This window comes from Fusarium flagelliforme, assembly GCF_020744385.1.
Source record: "Fusarium flagelliforme strain FIESC 12 MPI-CAGE-AA-0113 chromosome Unknown B0J16scaffold_1, whole genome shotgun sequence".
NCBI lineage: Eukaryota > Fungi > Ascomycota > Sordariomycetes > Hypocreales > Nectriaceae > Fusarium > Fusarium flagelliforme.
The window spans coordinates 3,251,898-3,271,850 of NW_025763503.1; the positions used below are offsets into that span (position 1 = coordinate 3,251,898).

Sequence of the window (19,953 nt, forward strand, 5' to 3'; positions counted from 1 at the left end):
AAATCACTGATGACTCTGACGTATTTTGGATCATGTCGCGCCTCTTTACCCTTTCATCGCTTGACAAAACTGGACTGGTCAGGTATTTCCAAATACCCGCCAGGTGCGGCTCCTGCTCCAGCCCAATCTCAGGACAGGTCGGCTGTCGTCTCATAATGCCGGTCTTCTCTTCTCTTGGGTAACGTGTAGGGAGTATTGATAGGGTCTGCCATGACCCGCTTGACTTTGAGGTGGAAGAAAGAGCCCACCAATTTGGATGGAGCCTTGGAGGTGGGTTAGGTGCGCGCGCTCTCCCACTCACGACCCTTGTCAGCTCTACATCCATACCCAGTAGCTAGCCGTCGTATGGGTACCTCGATGGCCTGGTAGGGCAATCGACATGGGTCCTAAACATGCTGCCGGTCAACTCCAAAAGAGCCTATCAATGGGTGCTTCTTTTTTCCCCGCTACGCCACATACCAACGCCGTGACCACAGGTCCCTTAGACGATGGCTCACTTACCTAGTAAACGGATCTCTTCGTTTACAACACGCCCCCCCAGTCAGTCCTTCATACTCCAAGCTTTGCTCTTTCCCCCATCACTCTTCCATGGTGCCACTCCCGCAATCATTTGTCACCCTTGCTAACGGCATGTTTTCTTATTGCTCAGCGTACGCTCCACGGAACACGCTTCACTGCAATTCAGACCCTTGCAATGTACCGTCCTGTACCCATGGCTCCATGTCACTCAAGTCTCTTTCAAGGTGTCAGTGTTCCTTCACTTCGTCATGCACGTTCAACGGGAGGATAGTGTACTGCCCTCTTTCATATAAGTCGACATCCTGTCCCTGGTCGTGTTTGGGGCTCAGATGGTCCATAGATAGATCAACGTTTTAAAACCAAGCTTCGATATTTCTTCATCCTAAACAACTACACAAGGCATTCTTATAAGCCCCAATCCTTTGACCCAGCTCGTCACTTATTAACCACATCGGCACCTCACTTCAACAACATCCAATCCTTTATCATCGGCTTCATTAGCTCCTCATCTTTCCGTATGTCTCAATCAGAGTCTCTTTACTTGCCCCCGTCTCCTCCATCCTCAGTCAAGATGGATTCAGCCTTAACAGATGGAAACTGTGACAACTCGAGCTCACCGCCCGCCAGATCTATTCTCAGTAGTCAAGTTTCTGTTAGCGGAGAGTTTGTACTCGGCTCGAATATCAGTACCTCGCCACAGACTCACACACTTGGACTATCCCATCAGCCTCCGGTCTCCTCACCAGATCATTACTCATCATCCACCCCCTACCTCAACACACCAACCGCCGAGTCTTCTTATTTACCCACACCTGCCTCTCAGTCCTATTCTCAGTTTCCAACCTTGGCTTCGACCGGCATTGACTCAAACTGGAACCATTCAGAACAACTACAGGAGGGGTCCAGGTCGTCTCTCTCTCACCCACAACAGGGCCATCAACACTTAACACCAAGCTCCCGCCCATCAAGATCAACCAGCATGAGGTATTACCATTCTATACCCTAACATTTTAGACAGGCGCTAATACTGTTTCCTTAAGTACTGTTGCTCTTCAGTTTGACCCTGCCTTCACCATGGGACCAAGATCAGCCTTTACATGGCCAGGTTAGCAACACTCATTCTTCCTTCGCCCGTACGTTGCTAACTTAAAATCTACAGGCCCTATCGAGTCGAGCACCTCTGGAAGTAGCCTGCTTAGTCCTGGACTATCTTCAATGGGACATGTCTCCCCTCAGTCAAGATCAGTTACATCAAGCCCTCCACGATTCTCTCTTTCGACAGATCAGCGAGAAGTCAAGCGACAATCGGATAGGGCACGCCGAGACTCGAGGCTTGTGAACAGAATGCGCCGTGCCAACAGCAACCCCTATGTCGATTCCTCCCCATCGGCGATGGGACTTCCCAGCACAACAACTTCCATGAGCATCCCAGCCTATACTACCGCTCCCGCACCCGTAACACTTATGAGCGACACCCCGACTTCAATGAGCAATTCGACATACCTACAATCTTACAGCCCTTCTCTCGAAGACCAGCAACCACCTTCGGCGTACCCTACCACTTACCCACAAAGCTTGTAAGACCCCTGCATCATAGGGCGGCGCCCGGACCATGCTAATCTGCGATAGACAACCCAGCTACAATATGCCTGTGGATTATGCACCTGTTTATGCCGGATCAAATCATTATAGGTACGTTGTTGGTCTTCACATGTTAAATCATCATAGCTAACCCAAGGCAGCGCCCGATCGCCACCAGTGCCTGTTGGTCAGGATGTCGGCTTCATGTACCAGGTGCCAACTGTTATGGGTCCCGGAAGCACAAATTCGCAAGATGCGGGACATGTGAGAGTGGTGCAAAGCCGACCAAAGCCACGATGCTGGGAACATGGGTGTAACGGACGACAATTTTCGACATTCAGCAACCTACTACGACACCAACGCGAGAAATCAGGACAAGCCGCCAAAGCATCGTGCCCTAACTGCGGAGCGGAGTTTACAAGAACTACTGCACGAAACGGACATCTCCTCCATGACAAGTGCAAAGGCCGACGAAACTCGTGAGGCGTGCACCTAAGAAAAATAAAAACGATCGGGAGATGCTTCATGCTATCATTACTTCAATATTTGGGAGCTCAGATTTTGAACTGAGCCATACTGGGCGTTGGTTACTGACGACTGCAATCGTCACAGCGGTCTTTAAACAGGTCGGCGTTATATCTTTTGGGTAACAGGCTACAAGGCTATTGGGGATACACGGATTGGTTTAAGCCTTTGGGGTTCTATCTCACAATAAACCTAGATGGGATGGGATGGCTGGTGTTGCTTAACAGGTGCAAGGCGACCAGATATGGATGGTCACGCATGATGGAAACATGCTTGGGATGGATGTCTGTCGAGGCAAGGACATGCAACTTTTGGAAAGCCTCCGGAGCATATTGGTTATGGAGTCTGTTTTTTTTGAGCAAAATATGGTGCTCCTTCTTTCCGCCAATACCCCCATACAATATTGGTATGGAGTTTTGCTGTATTTCTTTTTTCACACTTCTATGTCACAAATATTTCTCGATATACTAGAAAGGGCTAGCGGTATAGCAAGCTGGTCTACAACAAGGCTTTTGCCATTGAAATCAAAATCTCGATACACATGATTGTGCACTTGGCTGTTACTGTGAGATTCGGCGAAATGGGTGACCAAGGGCACCAGTTGGGTCGTGTTGGTTGAGGGACGTGCTAAATTAGAGTACAGCACGATTGTATGTAATCGTTTGGAAAGCAGTTTAGCGTGGAGACTTGAAAATCCGTGCTAGGGCATTGTACTCTTTACAATACGTGTCTGGTCTAAGCCATAGGTAGGACCGTTTACAGCAGGACCAAGGTAGACAGCGACTGGGGGGAGAGTCTGGGCAAATTGAGCATGCAAGAATCGAACGAGAAGACTGATTTGAAACAGGACGACCATCCAGAAAGGACGGGATGCCCCAGACTGCCGGGAAAGGCAGGCCATACGAGTGGGAAGAAAATGATCGTCGCGGCACTCAGGCCCATCCCTGCCGTCACTGCAATGCTAGGCAAGTTAGTAAGCTACCTTATGAAATTGACCAGGTTGGGTTGGCAGCACAGCCGCGCTGCAAATAGCAGGGTGCAGCCAAGGCATGTACTATGTGGGCTGTGGTTGAGTGATATAAGGTCCGAAGGATCAGTACTGCCACTTGTAAGTCGAGCCATTCTATTTAGAGATGATATAAGGTATTTTAAAGATTCAAAGTATAAGTCGTATTGCAGCAACGCACACAGGAGATAGAGAGAAAAGAACATAAAGAATCAGTCGTTTATTGGTTGACATGGTTCTCGGGACCGGTTGAGTTATTAGGCCGTAGGCCCGTATCCGATCCCGCCTCGGCCCCGAGAGAAAGGACCCCCGAAAACAGACTTGGACGAAAAGACGGAAGATTTGCAGCGTCCCCCCGGCGTCAGTTGGCGAATGGTAGGTCGGATCGAGTCGGTCCCAACGGCCGACCGGCGCAACCACTATCGTCCGCCCAGCAGGGCTCAGGGCGTCTCAGTCAGGGCAGGGCATAGCAGCAGGGCTCCTAGGAGATGGACAGGACAGGACAAGCGAAGCATGGGTGCCTAGAGAAGAAATGAGAGAGGCGCCCCCCTTATCCTGTCTAGCCTGTCTGGATGCGTGGGGTCCATTGGAATACTAGATGTACCCCTACGATGGAAGCATGTCACCCGCTGGTTCACCCCCACGGCATACCTACATACAGACGGATACATGTACGTACATGTACATTACCATGGGATTGGCATGTGCATTGCATGGGATCTTCTCATGAAACGGGGGTGAGTGACAGCCACATGGTTTCTGGAACACTCAACTCAGGTTCTGGCACAAGCTGAAAGTCTGCCCTGCCCAGAAACATTAACTAAGGTAAACTTAACATTAGACTAAACAGCAGTGGATGGGTATTGATTAAGGAAATAGAGTGGGAATGACTGGTAACAAAGCCAAGCTTGACACTCTATTCTCCTAACTACTAATGTTCTCCCGTGCTTATTTTGACTGGGATAGGTTAACGCAATATTCCTAGTGGTACGGATAGAAGGCCTTCCGCTGCTGTAGGGCTAAGTTACAGTGGAGAAATCCAGGGACACCTCCCGTCTCTTGCTGCAGTTTTCCCCGAGGGCCGGTAAGTACCCAAAGATCCATTGGATCTTTTCCTTCAGTATCCTCACCGTCGGGTCCATTGTCCAAGAGCGATATTCATGGGCAGCTCATCTGCTGTACAAGGCTGCAGTGATTCGAATCCTTGTATGTATATTTACCGGGAAACCGGAAGAAAATCTCAATCTGCCTATTTTGTAAATTCATGACGCCACGGACCCCAACGATTGATTATCACTGCAACATTGAGGAGCATCAATGCTACTCTGTCGTTTCTTTTGCTCAACTGCAATCTTGCATTATTATACTGTCTTCTGACCTCTGTACTGTACAGTGGGCATCGACGTGGTCCATCACTTGTGGTGACTGATGCACCAATCGAATCTAAGTGTGACTTGACCACGTCGATGGGTCAACCGCCAAGTGTCACAGTGGATCGGATCGTCAGTATGCGAGCAAAAGACTCGAGCTCATCAGGTCATGATTCCTTCCTCATTCGGATAGCTCACTGTGATACTTTCAGACGGTTGACCTCAGTGCAGATACGTACCTGGATTGCATAGGTACATTTACGATGCTCCATCCTTGACAAACTGACGCGGGAGGCGTTGCTGTCATTCGAGAACCCGGTTTTCTTAGGCTGAATCTTGCTGATTAGCTTTTTGACCAGAATGGCCAACCGTGATACACATACGTTCCAGAAGGAGCAGAATACTGCAGTGGTGGCTTGAAGGATCTCAGTGTCAGACATAAACCGTTGCAGAATGCTACCCTGGGCATATGGCAAGGCATAAATCACAGTTCTGGCTCTGGGTAGGGCTGGAAAAAGCGGGATTTAATATCCAATGTGCATACTTAATATAATGCAAACGTGGAGGTGGATATGCTTATGTCCTTGACTTGACCCGATAAGGGGGAAATGCCACGGAGTTGCGAACAAGAACAGGTTTTGTTCCCGTGTTTTTGCCTCTCAACCGTCCATTCGGATGCAGGTACAGAGCACAGCAACACACGGACAATCAAACAATGAACCGGCATAGGGGCATTCCAGATCCTGGGGATTTCTGTATCTCCGACAGATTGGATATCACAGTAACACACATGCTCTCTTGCTGTTTACGTCTACATTTGCGTCTACGTCAACCAGGCTCCATCATCAACCCGCAACCCACTCAAGTTCGCCGAGACAGCATGTTATAGGAAAGGCGTTTGTCAAAATGATATTAGACTGACCAGACGGCAAATTCCGTGACGATTCTTGACCTAAACAACCTTGAGCATAAACAGGCTAGCTAATTTCCCCGACCCAGGTGAACGGTCTCAACTCCTCCATGCTAGGCAGACTCGCCAAGAGCCCAGAGCACAGGACGGGATAAAGCAAGCGACAAGTTCGGTAGGTTCGCTCTCTTGAATATTATCCGACGAATCGTTTGCGGCGACTCCTTCCGTATAGTCTAATAGCTGGGTCCCTTATGCTGCCAAGCAAGGACAAGCTCTTTAGCCACGACGTCCAGTAACATCTCAGAAGGCCTTATCGAACCAGACCTAGAGAGCCTCGACGTGTTATTTTGTCACTAAAGTGGATGAGGCGATCTCGGCTGGAGCTCTTAATCCGTTCAAGATCCGCGGTTGCACATCCATATTTATTCGGATCCGGACGACAGACTCATCGGCCGAGTCGGACATGATCTTACTTTCGCCAAAATTGTGCCCCTGAAGAGTTTCCTTAGCTTATTTCTCCCTAACCAGGATGTGATCTGTATGGATGTATCCTTACCGTACTTCTGTACTCTCGCTACGTAAACTATACCCTGCCGTGGGGCAATAGCGAGGATTGTACAAAGCATCACTGACTCTGATATAACTGCTGGATCCTTTGTGGCTGAGTCGTGGTGAAACTCGAAGCATATGTCAGAAATCTGTCAGTCTGCCTTACTCTTTCTCGCGCGTACTTCAATTTTAATTCATTTCGGGGGGTCACGGGCCATGGTAAGGCAAGGCAAGATCTGATGTGAATCTGAATCTGCCGACATGAAATTTCATCTCTGCAACATGACTTATCCTGGTGATGTGCTTGTTGGCTGGTTGGTTCGTTCGTTTGGTCAAAACATCAGCTTAGTGAAACACCGAAGAAAGAAAGTGTGATTGAGCCTCATACCTTATCTGAAACGCTGTAAACGGCCGCAGCAAAGAAAGCCAAAAAGCATTGATCGTGACGGTACGTACCAAAGTATACCGATTCGATTCGATTAGGTAGCTCGTTCCCTGGAGCCTCTAAACTCAACATGGTATTTCGTGTAAGTGAGTCGGCCGCCTTCATCTTCAAAGGAGTGGGTCCCTCTAACGTCGAAGGAGTGCGGCCCGTCATTTCACTCCACAGGGGAAGGTGTAGCCCAGCACGTCACGTAAACGGCATTCACCCTGTGCTTATCAGACACCCGCTTTTCTCTTATCCGCACGTCCTAGTAACAACCACAACAAGACTTTTGTTGACATTCTCACACCCTGCCTAGACCACACCTTACCATGCGACAATGGCCTTGACAGCGTCGAGATATAGGGCACGCAAGCAAAAGGTATTCCGGTCCGTTTTCCAGACTGAGGTCTCATCGCCCACGCCTCGCTCAACGCCTATCGCTGCCTCCACGGATCAAGGTGCCGCCTTTGGAGGTCCCCACGCGTCGTCATCTAAACATGCTCCCCCACCACCACCGCCTCTCTTTCACGAGACTCTCCATCATGCCGATGATCAAGTGAGGTGGGACCGAGCCTGGCATGTCGTTACTTCCAAGATACAGTTGCCGACTTCAGTGGCTGTGGAAGACTCCTTCGGGACCTTACCGCCAGAGTCGCAAGAGGTCGATCTGGATGTTCGCGATTCTATCGCCCTGCTCCTCTACCCTAGCCGGTCTCTGCCTGGTGCGACTCAGACGGAGGACATCCTACTATGGCATACCCATCAAGTACGCCAGCACTTTGTTCACCATGTTATGCCCCTGTTGGCTGCTTGTGCCAGTCAGGGCGACCAGACACAAGTATTGCTGTCAAGCATCTCAACACTTGAGGCAGCTCATAGACAGTATCTTTGGGGATTGACTCTCATCGTGCAAGGTTACGACGACGAGACTTCTTCAAATGCAGCATTTTCAAAATTCCGTCGAGACCTACATGCTATTATAGGCAATTCTCTTAACCAAGGCTTGACGGATGCCCTGACCAGTGTCTTGCGTCGCCTTATCCGACTCAATCTTGGCATAGGGAAGCGTTATGATGGGTCTGCATCATTCTCAGAATCGCAGGGGGACAACTTAGCAGCTCGTCAAGAGCTATTAGGTCTCTTAGAGTCCCTTAAGAATGTTGGCCTAGTGGGAGAGAAGTTCCAAGTTCTGTTTGCAGAGATCATGGATGCCAGCATGAAAGACTTCATTAAAATATCCTACTCGGGAGTCTGGAAAGTACCCGAACAGTCAGAGACGCAATCTGCTAGTGTCTCCCCTGGCTGTCTCGGTCATCTTTCTGAATGGGTTGAGAACCAATATGGGCGTCTTGCTGTTGAAGTCTTCAGTCGTCTGGAAACACATATCGCGTGGAGTGATGTCGAATGTTGGAAGGATATTGCCATAGGACGTCTTGCAACACTTCGAATTCATGAGCTCTTTGATATCTCTTTGAACTGGCCCGAAAGTAGAGGCGGACTGGAAGATCTTCGTCTGGCTGTCACAACACCACAGCGACGTCTTCAACTAACTGATAACTTCTCGATGGCCCTGCAGAAACGCCTACTTCACCCTGGCAGGTCGACCTCGGATATTCTGCAAACATACATCTCCATGATCAGAACTTTTCATGCCTTGGATCATTCTAAAGTCCTTCTTGACCGGGTCGTTCACGCTCTGCAGTTGTATCTTTGTCAAAGAGACGATGCTATTCGCATTGTCGTCGGCGGCCTGCTCTCCAACCCCAGTGAGGCTGGCACCAAAGAAGGCAATGCAAAACTCGCGGAGTTAGCAGTACTGCTGAACGCGGCATCTCAACAACAGCGACGCCAGGTTGAGGATGAGGACCTCGATTGGAATGATATGACCTGGGTTCCGGATCCTGTTGACGCAGGTGTAAACTACAAGAGACCCAGAAACGAAGATGTTATCGGTACTCTAATCAGTGCACTTGGTTCTCAGGACATCTTTATTAAAGAGTTCCAGCTAATCATTGCTGAGCGATTGCTTTCAAACCAGGCAACCTTCCTACAAGAGACCAAGGTATTGAGCCTCCTGAAAAAGCGGTTCGGTGAGAGTGCTCTACAAAACTGCGATGTCATGGTGAAGGATATCCAGGACTCGAAGAGAGTTGATGCGGTTCTGTGCAAGACCATCCGACAAACGTATAACGATCCTGGAGCAATTGCGCATCACTCCAAGATTTTATCACGACTATTCTGGCCTAGTCTGCCCAAAGATCCTTTCACAGTACCAGCGCCTGTTGCAGAAATACACAGTAGATATGAGCAGGGATTCGAACGACTCAAGACGTCTCGGAAACTCAACTGGCTGGACCAGTTGGGTTCAGCAACTGTCAAGCTTGACTTGGAAGATCGCTCAGTTGAGCTTGAATGCAAGACATACGAAGCTGCAGTCATCTACGCGTTCCAGGATGAGAATAATGAAGGAGAGTCTGGCCCTACACAACGAACTTTCAACGGAATATGGCAAGAACTCATGATTGACGAGGATCTTCTTGAGCTTGCTCTCAAATTCTGGGTCTCCAAGCGAGTCATTCGTGATATTGGCAATCAAACCTACATGGTATTGGAGCAACTGGACAACGCAGATGAGGCTGGAGAAGCAGGTGCTCCTGATGACGGACAGGATGATGTTGGTGGCCGACCATCTCCGCGCAAACCCAAGATCGACTCCAAGGAGCAGGAGCGGCGTACCGTCTACTGGCAGTTCATCGTGGGCATGTTAACAAACTCGGCGCCAACTATGCCACTTGGTCAGATGTTAATGATGATGAAGATGCTGATTCCCGACGGCTGTTCGTGGACTAATGAGGAGCTGCAGGAGTTTCTGGCAGAAAAGGTGGCGGAGAATAAGTTGGAGCTAGCTGGCGGCAAGTATCGTCTGCCCAAGAAATGAAAACAGGCTACTTTGGCCGTAAGCAATCGGCTTATGAGCTAGTTCTCCATGTCTCGGGCTTGAAAGAAATGAGTCCTAGATGCAGTGTGACCTTGTCCGAGGTGGTGGAGGCATTCGCGTATGCTTGCTGCCTGTACAAACAAACGGAACCGAGCAGAAACCGCTGTGAGCCGAGGTGAAAGTTTCTGGCGATATCATATATCTTTTGCATTGGCGGAGCGTGCAAGGAATGAATATGTCGGGCTGTTCCCTTCCGGTGAAACGATGAGGCCTTTCTTGAGCATGCGATAAAGCAGGGAATGTAAAGCCTGGTCTCAGGCTTAGGAGACATTCACAGGGTTGGTGCATTGACGCATGCTTTTTCATGCTCCCGCATGTCGTGCCCGGGGGAAAGGGCCATTTATGTATGTATCAGTTTGTGCGCTGTTCCCAACTATAGAGCCGAGGTCGGGTAAAGAACCTAAATAGGAAGTAAGAATTAGACAAAGAAACCTAGAACAATGAAATCCCGAGTATATGTGAATGTCACCGTAATATAAAGAATCAGGCGAATAAAATGTTTGCGAGGTGCAAAATTTTCAGCGTCCTCGAGCTTGACGTGCTACAGATGTGAGATTAAGGACCGCTCCAATGGTGTGCAAACAAGAATCCATCCGGTATTTGAGGCTCTGGTCGATGTTTGGTCTGATTCGTCTTGTGGATTAAAGTGGTTGCAGTTGTCGGCTCTTGAGAGTTACGAATGATCAGCAGACATTTTGACTGGCACGAGACTTGAATTTCGATCATGTTGTGGATGGACAAGTCGAAAAGGGCATGCGAGAAGGATCTGTCGAGGATGGTTGCGTACTCATTAATCATGATATTAAGCCTGAACTATCGTGGACTCGTTTCTTCAATATCAAAGTATTTGGCTTTGGTTTGCATGTTTTCAGTTCCGGGCTGTGAGCCACTTTGTTGCTCAATTGTTGAATGGGCGACTGGAAGGCTACTCTTTAGCTATTGATAGGTAGGTAGATACGACACAGCCTTGACAAGAAATGCTTACATGGATGGGGCATTACAAAATATAATCTACAGTGGCTGTCTAAAAGATTGATATCTTACAAGTCAGCTATGTGTGGTTTTTTCATGCTGTGTCGAGCTGTGTTTACTATCGACGTAGATATCCGCCCGGATGCGCCGTAGCATCCATATAGTACGGAGTACCTATTCATTGATGGCTGGCTGGCTGGACAATTGTCTCCGGGTGCTTGGATGCAGGAGAGTTCGTAAAAGGAAATCGACGGCACATGGAAACTATGACGAGCAGACCATGCATCGATAGCCTATAGGTCATTGACGCTCTTTTGCGCAACGACGCAGTCGGACTTTGTGCATGAAGAGACATTACCAAATTCGGATAGTTTGGACCCTGTTTCTGTGATTACTGGGCTACCTACAGGATAGCATGCATGTTTCCTGCTTATGCCTGTCTGCAGCTGGACTCGAAAAGCCATTTTGAGTTTGACTTTGGACTGGGAACGTGAACGTCAGAGGAACGCAAGGTTGACGATTGTGCCTCTTCGTAATCGAGTCGCCTAACAGAATGTTTTTGTAGTTGCCCGAGTTTCTCGGCGTGAGACTTTGTTAAAAGGTCCATGCTATCATGGGTTGATCTCACATGATAGATCATGTTTGCCATGAGCCACTATGGACTTGCACAAGATGAGAGTTTTATATGAGTTTCTGAGGCCTTCCAATATATGAAATTCCTGGTGGATTCCATGACTTATTGTGTAAATGATTTGGTATGTGTATAACCTTGTTGGCCTCTGCATAGCTCTGGATGGTTGGAGTTGAAAATACCAAGAACAAAAACGTCCACCGCCGCCATGTCGCATGTCATCCCCATACAAGTCATGAACCATGATAAGAGGGTCGATAAGCAAAATTCCATCACTGCGATGGACTGATTTTGTTCAAGAATGAATGAATATTGGATACTCTTACAGCGGCCTCTCACTGTGGAGTCACCTAAGAATTCAGGCCCACATGCACCAACCTAAAGTTAACTCCATCCTTGGACGGATTGAATGGAACGGTCCAATCAAGAGTCTTGTCCATGACATCCATCATGGCTTCTACTCTGCATCATGTGAACGTCCAAGCTAGAAACGATATCAGTGACCTTTAGCTAACGCCGCCTGAGTTGGTATCTTCCTGCGCTGGGTCCTCGATCGATGATCCTTGGCTACCTAAGGTAGGTAGGTATTGAGGTTGGGCTGGCTGAATAGAGCTATCGGGCTTTGACTTTTCCCCCTCGCTTTTCCCTACCCTGCGCCTGCAGCTGAGTTGGCGGCTAGATTTTTTCATCTGCACATGACCATGGACATGGACATGAATCAGAAATGACCCTTTTTGGATCGGCTTTTTGCATTCTTGGAAGTGGAGGTCTTGTATGAATCAAGTAGTGGGATGGTTTCTTGTAGAGTGTAACCGTCTTTTTTTGTTCAGTCCTAACCTAGCACCTCGTATGTTCCATGTTTATTTATGCTGCGCAAACATATGCGACTCGTTTGTTTGTTGTTTGTTTTGTTTTTCCCTTTCCAATTCGTAGTCTCTGGTTTCCGAGAGATGATGGTTCTTTTTGTTTGTTGTGCTCGTTCCTCGGTGATCCATTCTCGGACCCTGCGCTTATCATAACTTAACACCGCCATCTTATTTAGCTTGGTACTTCGTCAATCATTCCCTTGCCCGCTCTTATAACTTTTCAACAAGGGCCCAGTCGGCCTCTCGGCACATTTGAGTTGCTTGTTGAATGCAAGTCGGAAAAGTCTGATCACCAATATCCATCCATACTCCCAATGCAACGTACGGTTTCTTTTGGGTTCCTCAGGTATTAAATGTTTGGTGGTTCAATCCCATCCCTCCACCAGTCAGGGTTTCCCACGCTCATTCATTCCCTTCCCTTGCCTTAGACGGTAGATAATAAACACGAACAAGGCTCTCCCTTTCACTTTCTTCCCCTCTCTTTTCACTCTTACTACCCATTCCGTTTTCACGCCCCCAGCCGAATCTGACCGCCGTACATATCGTGTGTGATCTGTACCATGCTCTCAGCCGAACGGATATTCATTTTATTCTCTGCTACACTACTTAAACGCCTCGTACGCCTGCAAACGTCGACTGGGCTGTCTGCCTGCCAACTAAGCTAGGCTATCGTCGCTTTCTTGCCAGGTTCTGATATCCAAATCCAATTTCACTTACATTTTGCCCAGTCCTGCATTTACCTTTCTTCTCGACAATTTTACCGCTGCCTAACTGGTGATTGAAAGCCCGTCTTATTACATACCGTTCCAATGGCGAAAGATTCCGCAGTGATTAATTGTACTCATAACTCATTCTGACTTATAATCATCATGCAATTCCTTTGTCGTGATTCAAAGCCAACTTAATACTCTAGACCGTATTTTATAAGGAAGGCTCAGCCCAGGCCGGGCTCTTTCCATTACCGTAGCCTGGACTGAACAAAGACGCCATATCGTACCTTCCTTCCTTACCATCACATCACTGCAACGCGCTGCACCCGACCCAGCTGCACCGTAGCTTACCTGCCTTACCTCACCTGCCTACCTACATTTTTAATTCCACCCCGACCAGACCTGGGTTGGCTTGTCTCGTCTTGTCTTGACCTGGACTGTCCCTGCAAATCAACCCACAGCATCATCACCACTCACTACTAGTCCTAGTCACTGTAAGGAGTCTGGGTCTCGTCTCGCCTGGCCTGGTCTGGTCTGGTCCGGTCCGGTCTCATTCGCACAAGACGTGGCATTCGCTTTATTCTCTGCCATCCTAGGTACTTGATTATCAAGTCTCCCATGTCTCTTACCAAAGCTCTTCTGTCCTCCACACCAATTTATTCCCTTATTCCCCCTCCATCTCTTCCGTCTTCTTTTACTTCCTCTTCCACTCTTCCGACCCGTGGTTGACTCTCAAGACGCAAACACAAAGGACCCTCGCTCGGTTGCCAGACAACACCCCGCCTCAACATCGTATCGTCGCAGTACGCCGCCGCTAGAGTCGACTACGTCGTCATCGGCGTTATCGCAGATATCCGATAACAAACGACTGCCCCTCATCATCATACGCATTCATACCGATAGCCATATTCAGACCTAGCCGCTCTCAGCTCAGTCTCTCTCGCCCTCTCTAGCTTCCTCCGCGGCCTACTTTCGTTATTCGGCCCTCGCTCTCATTTCCACTCTTACTCATACTCTCAATCTCAATCTCACTCTTCCTGCAACAACTCTCAGTCTACTTACCCTGCCTCGGCGTCCGGGGTGCTGTGGTCTCATGACCACAACCTTTCTGCGTCCCCGATCACCGCTCTGTGACTGCAGCGTGCTACCAATACTACTAGTCCAACACTCATATAATACGAATACACTTACCCATCCATCTCTTACGTGGGCATTCGTGCAATCAGTCTTCTCCCTGTCTTGCTCCCTAAACTTTCGTGCTGTTCAAGACCTACTCACGACGACGACGACGACGACGACAACATCTCCCTTTGCAACTTCAGTAAGCTGCAGCTAGGGTTGTGTTCTGCGCGCGACTCGCTCTTAAGTGAGCCAGCATAGCCGACATCACATCATATTCAGCGCAATTGTCTCGCAATGGATCCTATGAATTACACCATGTCGAATAGTTACAGTCGGTCAAACGGTCACTACGATCCAGTGCATTCTGCCTCAAGCCCTTGGGTACCCCATCCGCTGTCACAAAACCCAGCTCCTTACCCATGGCCAGTACCAAACCCGAACCTACCTCACCTCTATTCACATCACGTTGGACCGCCTGCGCCTAACTCTGGTCCAGATCCATATGGTCAACCTGCAGCTATGTTACCACCTCTCCAAAACCTGCCCGCTTCCGGTTCGTTTTCAGGCAACATGCATGGGCCAATATCACCACGATTCCACAGTCAACCTCAATCGTATCGCAGCAGTATGCCGCTCCCCGTCCCGCCGATACACGCAAGTACCGGCAGTCACGGCCACGACGCAGCTTTTGCGAACCAAATTCCAAGTAGCACAGATATGGAGTGGCAGTCACATGTACCGGGAAATCCAGGCCCGGAAGTCTATTCAATGCATCAATCAAATTACCCGTTTGCTGATTCTGGCGTGAATAACTTTGGCCACAACCACAACCACGGCAACGCTTACCTTCCACACTTTGTATCAGCCCCCCAGCCACCACCACCACATTTTCCAACGCCGACAAGACGAAATCATCCCTCAAGTGGCTCTCTGGTCACCAGGGGTTTTGGCGGTATTCTTCCTTCCCCCAACAGTAAGCACCTTTCAATTTTACCAACACATCAACTCCCTCTTTCAGTAACACGAACTGCGGGTTTGCGGAACCTTGCTTGTTTGTGCACGCCTTTCAAGTGCTAATAATTTTGTTCTAGGACCTGCCCCTCCCTCGTCCGGATTTCGCAGAACCAATCCACGACAACGCAGATCAGCCTCGTTGCGCAGCATGGCGGCAGAAGTCGGACGCGAGGATGAAGAAGAAGGATCCTTTGGCATCGCGGAGTATGGGCGTCGCAGTCCAGGTCGCTCGTATTCCTCCGAAGAAACGGAAGAGATGATGATCAGGCATATGCAGCTTGCCAGAGGCTCCGTGTTGACCAAGATGGTGGCTTCAAAACTGACACTCCGATCGCTCCAGAGCGTCAAGCTTGAGGAGTTGCCCGAGGCAGATCGAAGTGAGAATTTCCTCGCAGATAAAAGAAGGCAGATGCTGACAATTATTAGGTTGTGTTATTTGCTACAATGAGTATGGTGTCGAGACTCCTGAGGGTATCAACGAGGCCCCCCTTCGCTTGCCGAAATGTGGACATGTCTTTGGCGACCATTGCATCAAGAAGTGGTTTGAGGATTCGGATAACTGTCCGTACTGCCGAGACAAGCTTCATTCAGAACCAAAGACACAGCCCGGTACTTCTACTAGAGCATTCATGAACCTGATAAGGTCCAGAGGCGGGCCCTCTAGGTACGTAAAAACGAGCGTGGATCGCTCACTTGAGCAATCAACTAATACGTTGAGCAGCAGCTGGGGACCAGAGGAACTATCAGATATCCTTCGTCTCGGAGCTCACTATGCAGTAGGAGATCGACGAATCGACTCTCCGACTCGACACGCATCGGCACAAACAGCAAGAAGATCGCCACCTACAGAAGGTGGTGAACACCAGCACCGACGGACTCGGGCGCGCCACGGTAGTTCAAACACGCATGATGCTGCACCTTTGCCTGAATCCCGCAACCAAACAGCTTCCGGGGAAACGCCTACGCAGCCCGCTGCAACTGGCATTGAACTGCCCTCGATCCGACAGCAAGTTGAACAATTGCCGGTGGAAGGACAGGTTCAGGAATGGAGGCGGGGTAACGCCCAGGCTGCGAATGCGGTATCGACGACAACCCAGGATCCCAGCACAGAAACTCAATTGCCCCCCGCAGTCTTGCCGGAGCTATCTCCATTTCCTCCACAAGAGGCACGGGACCAGGACCGGATATCCAGGACTCTGCGGAACCCTTTGCAAGCGCACATTGGTTCGCCCTACGAAGGGCTTGGAAATAATGAAACCGCACCAGACATGCCTTACCGCTCAACTCAGGCATGGTAGTGATGTCGTCGAGATCAACGATGCCGACAGGTCTGCAAAATCGCAAAGCGGACAGCTAGATGCCAGCAAAGGATGTATTCAGAGCGCGTTTGAGGGAACACGATGCATGGCATGGAAGCTATCGGCTTTTTGAAGCCACAGCCTCATCTCCTGCAACATGCTGAGCGGGTGCTATCTGAAGTTCCCGCAGCACAGATATGCAAGGACAGCATCTAACACGGTTCGGCGTTGAGTTTGCGACAAGTTTATGAAATTGCACGAGGTTAATCATTTTTGGACGGTGTTTCTGGTTGCTTTTATCAGGGCCACAAACTTACGGATACGGCTAATGGATGTCATTTTATGGGTCGAGAACAAGGATGGAGGATCACTACAGTATCAAACTGGTGACCTATGAACGCATCGGAATTAGCGATAATATTGATTGACAGACAAGACATGAGTGCACGTGTTGAGGTAAATAAAGCATGGATGCAATGCGTGTACAGAGTGCTGTACTGTGCTGTAGCTGAGCTGTGCTGAGTGAGCTGTTCTGTGCAGTGTTTCCAAGACAAGACCCTAGCTTGTTCCGTGGGGCTAAATGAAACGCTTGGTTCATTCCATCTCCGCACCGCAAGCGATACTAGAATAGAACTAGCGCAACCCAAGACCGGAGGATTTCATTGTATCGATGATGCCCGTTGGAACGGCACGGCGTAATGTTGACCACCGGGTCGGAGCCATGTGCTGCGCGTCCGAGGCATCCATTCATATGTCTCTGACGGCTCGAGTCTGAGAGTCTCTAGTCTCATTAACCCGGGTCTTGGGATTCGGGGCATCCCATCCCCACCACATGTAAGATAGACGAATCGCTTATATACCGTTCCCTGTTTCCGTACCCCCTTGGCCTTTTGGTTACGACGCGCAACACCCGCCCATCACAAGTGTTTGCTTTAAACTCGACGTGTACACGTAAACTTGACTGCCATTCCACTCTCTCTCGGTGCAAGTAAACACCTGAGATCGGGTTATCATGGGTTTGCCGTGGCAAATCATCACAGCGACCTCTGCTATAAGCAGCTTGTCCCTCGCCTGGTCGCGGGACAGTTGGTCTAGGTCCCAGCTCTTGGGACACTTTTCAATATTTTGGGTTGCTGGGTTCGCCGTCTGGGGTGTGTGGGCGACATGGATATATCCATTTTTCGTATCGCCGCTGCGACATCTTCCAGGGCCTTCCGGCAACCATTGGTTCATGGGACAGTCAAAGAAGATCATGGCAGAGCCCTCGGGTGTGCCGATGCGACAATGGTTAGTGAATACCTGTTCTGGGTCGTATTTTGGGTGTGGTAGCTGACGGACAAACATTTAGGGCCGCCGAAATTCCGAATGATGGACTCATTTGTTATCGTGGCTTCTTCAACCAGGAGAGGGTCATGGTATCATCACCCAAGGCATTGGCCGAAGTACTTGTCACCAACAGCTATGCTTTTCCGAAACCCAGTCACTTTCGATGGTCCATCGGCCGTATCCTTGGAGTCGGCATCTTACTTGCTGAAGGCGAGGAGCACAAGATGCAGCGCCGTAGCTTGACACCCGCGTTCGCCTTTCGTCACATCAAGAACTTATATCCAGTCTTTTGGCGCAAAGCCAGAGAAGTGACCAGAGCAATGATGGCAGAGTTCAGTCAACAGGAAGAGACTCAGGTTGAGATATCCGGTTGGGCATCGCGAGCGACACTCGATATCATTGGCGTTGCTGGGATGGGACGGGACTTTGGCGCCATCAAGAACCCGGACAACACACTTGCTCAAACATACAGCAAGATTTTCAAACCTTCTCGTCAAGCTCAGATTCTTGCTCTTGTTGGCATGATCATTCCTATGGAGTTTATCACCAAGCTGCCTTTCCGACGAAACGAGGATATTTCCAAGGCTGCAAACGATATTCGGGCAATCTGTCGAGATCTGATCCAGGAGAAGAAGGCAAAAATGGCTAACAAGGAGCAAGCTGACGTTGATATTCTCTCTGTGGCGCTTGAGAGCGGTGGTTTTACTGATGAGAATCTGGTTGATCAGCTCATGACATTTCTCGCTGCAGGACACGAGACAACAGCATCAGCCATGACTTGGGCAATCTACATGCTCTCACGATATAGCGATATTCAGACCCGGCTTAGAGAAGAGGTGCGCGAACGTTTGCCATCAGTGGATTCGGATGTCGATATTACCAGCCTCGACATTGATCGCATGCCATATCTGAATGCAGTATGCAGCGAAGTTCTTCGATACTACGCCCCTGTACCTTTGACGATGCGCGATGCCGCATACGACACTACCATCCTGGGCCACCCAATTCGCCGCGGCACACGAGTTGTCATAGTACCCTGGGCAACACATTTCGACCATGGTCTTTGGGGTCCAGACGCAGACCAATTCAACCCAGACCGATGGCTCTCAGCAGATGGAGAGAGTGGTGCCGATCGCAAAGCCGCAAGCGGAGGAGCGAGCAGCAACTACGCGTTCCTGACGTTCTTGCATGGGCCGCGAAGCTGCATCGGGCAGAGCTTCGCAAAGGCAGAGTTCGCTTGTCTTTTGGCAGCATGGATCGGCCGGTTCGAATTCTCGCTGGCGAATCCGGAGGAGATGGATGAGAAGAATGTGGAAATTCGGGGCGGTGTAACGGCCCGGCCCGCTAAAGGGATGCACGTCAAGGTTAAGGTTGTCGGCGGATACTGAAATGCAAAGCATACATAGGTATAGTAGTTTGTGCCATGGTATAGGTACGATGGATTAACGGTCTTGAGGTTTCTCTGTATTTCTAAGGTTATTGGGTAGGTAGGAACATTGGGACACAGTACAGTTGGAAAGTCTGTTGGCGTTTATATGAAGTTTATATTGGATGTTAGATGTTGCATGTTGCAGTAGGAAAGACAATAAGTAAGCTGACAGGACGAGAGGTACAAAGAAATATCATGATATGAGTAGAGATAAATAACTGTCACATTTCCTGAGTCATTCAATTGCACCTCCATCACATCTTGTTCTAGTTGACGGGTAATGATGGGACGAACGGGTGGTCAGCGTTAGCCTCATAGCTCTATGAGACGAGACAAGTATTTAATTGGTATTCGGTAGTTGAGATTGATCCAACAGTGCCAAGGTAGAAACATGATGCCTTGATTAATGTATTGTACAAATAACATTACAACGCACTCAATGTCCAACCATTTCGACACATTGCAGATAAGAAATTCCCCCGATTCTTAATATTGTTACAGGGTAGACCTATCGGATCGGCTGCATAAGTGTAGTGATTGCTCAACTGCAGATGACTTGCCAGCTGGCAATGCAATGGATGGACCTTTAAAGAGAAGTGGATAATGACGAAGGCGCTAACCAGTGTGTGGCGGCCTGAATGAGGCCTCTAACTAATTATGCCGGTTTAATTAAAGTCCCAACGCCCTTGATAAACAGGCC

At 49.2% G+C, this 19,953-nt stretch overlaps 4 protein-coding genes across 4 annotated transcripts; all 4 read left to right on the top strand.

Annotated features, from left to right (window-relative positions):
* The first annotated feature begins 785 nt into the window (after positions 1–785).
* Positions 786–2,728, top strand: B0J16DRAFT_18462 (uncharacterized protein). Its single transcript, XM_046122689.1, has 5 exons — positions 786–1,503; positions 1,560–1,624; positions 1,679–2,096; positions 2,149–2,211; positions 2,262–2,728. The coding sequence occupies exons 1-5, from the start codon at positions 1,037–1,039 to the stop codon at positions 2,581–2,583; spliced, it is 1,335 nt and encodes a 444-aa protein (XP_045989026.1). The 5' UTR covers positions 786–1,036; the 3' UTR covers positions 2,584–2,728.
* A 4,496-nt stretch (positions 2,729–7,224) lies between these two features.
* On the top strand, positions 7,225–9,825 carry B0J16DRAFT_259722 (uncharacterized protein; the record flags this gene model as incomplete). The annotated part of the gene is made up of 1 exon (XM_046123220.1): positions 7,225–9,825. The coding sequence occupies one exon, from the start codon at positions 7,225–7,227 to the stop codon at positions 9,823–9,825; it is 2,601 nt and encodes an 866-aa protein (XP_045989027.1).
* Positions 9,826–14,218: 4,393 nt separating this feature from the next.
* On the top strand, positions 14,219–16,694 carry B0J16DRAFT_18277 (uncharacterized protein). Its single transcript, XM_046122650.1, has 3 exons — positions 14,219–15,159; positions 15,278–15,577; positions 15,627–16,694. The coding sequence occupies exons 1-3, from the start codon at positions 14,481–14,483 to the stop codon at positions 16,496–16,498; spliced, it is 1,851 nt and encodes a 616-aa protein (XP_045989028.1). The 5' UTR covers positions 14,219–14,480; the 3' UTR covers positions 16,499–16,694.
* A 609-nt stretch (positions 16,695–17,303) lies between these two features.
* B0J16DRAFT_18221 (cytochrome P450) lies at positions 17,304–19,445 on the top strand. The gene is made up of 2 exons (XM_046122634.1): positions 17,304–17,785; positions 17,847–19,445. The coding sequence occupies exons 1-2, from the start codon at positions 17,511–17,513 to the stop codon at positions 19,210–19,212; spliced, it is 1,641 nt and encodes a 546-aa protein (XP_045989029.1). The 5' UTR covers positions 17,304–17,510; the 3' UTR covers positions 19,213–19,445.
* Positions 19,446–19,953: the final 508 nt, after the last annotated feature.

What these genes read in the sequence shown, in the direction of transcription:
- B0J16DRAFT_18221 (XM_046122634.1), top strand. Translation starts at nt 17,511, where the DNA reads ATGGGTTTGCCGTGGCAAATCATCACAGCGACCTCTGCTATAAGCAGC. An exon ending in GGTGTGCCGATGCGACAATG is followed by an intron (nt 17,786 to 17,846) that starts GTTAGTGAATAC and finishes ACAAACATTTAG; the next exon opens with GGCCGCCGAAATTCCGAATG.
- B0J16DRAFT_18462 (XM_046122689.1), top strand. Translation starts at nt 1,037, where the DNA reads ATGTCTCAATCAGAGTCTCTTTACTTGCCCCCGTCTCCTCCATCCTCA. An exon ending in TCAAGATCAACCAGCATGAG is followed by an intron (nt 1,504 to 1,559) that starts GTATTACCATTC and finishes TGTTTCCTTAAG; the next exon opens with TACTGTTGCTCTTCAGTTTG. An exon ending in ATCAGCCTTTACATGGCCAG is followed by an intron (nt 1,625 to 1,678) that starts GTTAGCAACACT and finishes TAAAATCTACAG; the next exon opens with GCCCTATCGAGTCGAGCACC.
- B0J16DRAFT_18277 (XM_046122650.1), top strand. Translation starts at nt 14,481, where the DNA reads ATGGATCCTATGAATTACACCATGTCGAATAGTTACAGTCGGTCAAAC. An exon ending in TATTCTTCCTTCCCCCAACA is followed by an intron (nt 15,160 to 15,277) that starts GTAAGCACCTTT and finishes ATTTTGTTCTAG; the next exon opens with GACCTGCCCCTCCCTCGTCC. An exon ending in GTTGCCCGAGGCAGATCGAA is followed by an intron (nt 15,578 to 15,626) that starts GTGAGAATTTCC and finishes GACAATTATTAG; the next exon opens with GTTGTGTTATTTGCTACAAT.